The 665-nt window shown below is 68.7% G+C and overlaps 1 protein-coding gene across 1 annotated transcript in view; it reads left to right on the top strand.

The window, feature by feature from the left end:
* The first annotated feature begins 435 nt into the window (after positions 1-435).
* The window catches only part of DLG3 (discs large MAGUK scaffold protein 3), a 94,121-nt gene continuing 93,891 nt past the window's right edge, over positions 436-665 (top strand). Inside the window, 1 exon segment of the mRNA XM_042783270.1 lies at positions 436-661. Coding sequence (XP_042639204.1) covers positions 436-661 — 226 coding nt within the window.

Below are 665 nucleotides of genomic sequence, written 5' to 3'. Positions count from 1 at the left end.
GCTGCTGTTTAGCATTCCTGCCGCTGCCGCTGCCTGACTCTGCGCCCTGATTGGCTGGAATCAACTGAGAAAGGAGCCAGGGAGAGATGCTCTTGACTCCACTCAGATCCATCCTTGGGACCAGAGCAGAAGCGGTCCTCACAGCATCCAGCCTCTGCACAAGCTCCCGTTTCTTCTTCGTCGCTGGGCCTTGGCCCAGGAGCCACCACAAGCGACACGGAGCCGCCAGTGCTGGAGGGGGAGCCGTGGGTGCGGGGCAGCGTGGGGGCAGAGGCCCCGGGACGCCCTCCTGGCCCCAGGCCCCGTTCTGCCCGGGCACCCCCACGGGTGCCCCCCCCTTCCTGGTCGGAGCAGTGCGAGTGTGCCCGGGAGCCCGGCAGCGGCGGCGTGGAAACCGGCGTGGGCTGGGGAGTCCGAGCCGCGGGGGGCAGTGCCATGCACAAGCACCAGCACTGCTGTAAGTGCCCCGAGTGCTATGAGGTGACCCGCCTAGCCGCCCTGCGGCGCCTCGAGCCTCCGGGCTACGGAGACTGGCAGGTGCCTGACCCCTACGGTCCAGGTGGAAGCAATGGGGCCAGTGCAGGTTATGGGGGCTACAGCTCGCAGACCCTGCCCTCGCAGGCGGGGGCCACCCCCACGCCCCGCACCAAGGCCAAGCTTATCCC

The sequence above is a fragment of the Orycteropus afer genome, unplaced genomic scaffold (genome assembly GCF_000298275.1).
Source record: "Orycteropus afer afer isolate SDZICR_OR568_19922 unplaced genomic scaffold, OryAfe1.0 scaffold00796, whole genome shotgun sequence".
Taxonomy (NCBI): domain Eukaryota; kingdom Metazoa; phylum Chordata; class Mammalia; order Tubulidentata; family Orycteropodidae; genus Orycteropus; species Orycteropus afer.
Note: the sequence above shows the minus strand (reverse complement) of the source record. Positions and strands in the feature narration are given on the sequence as shown.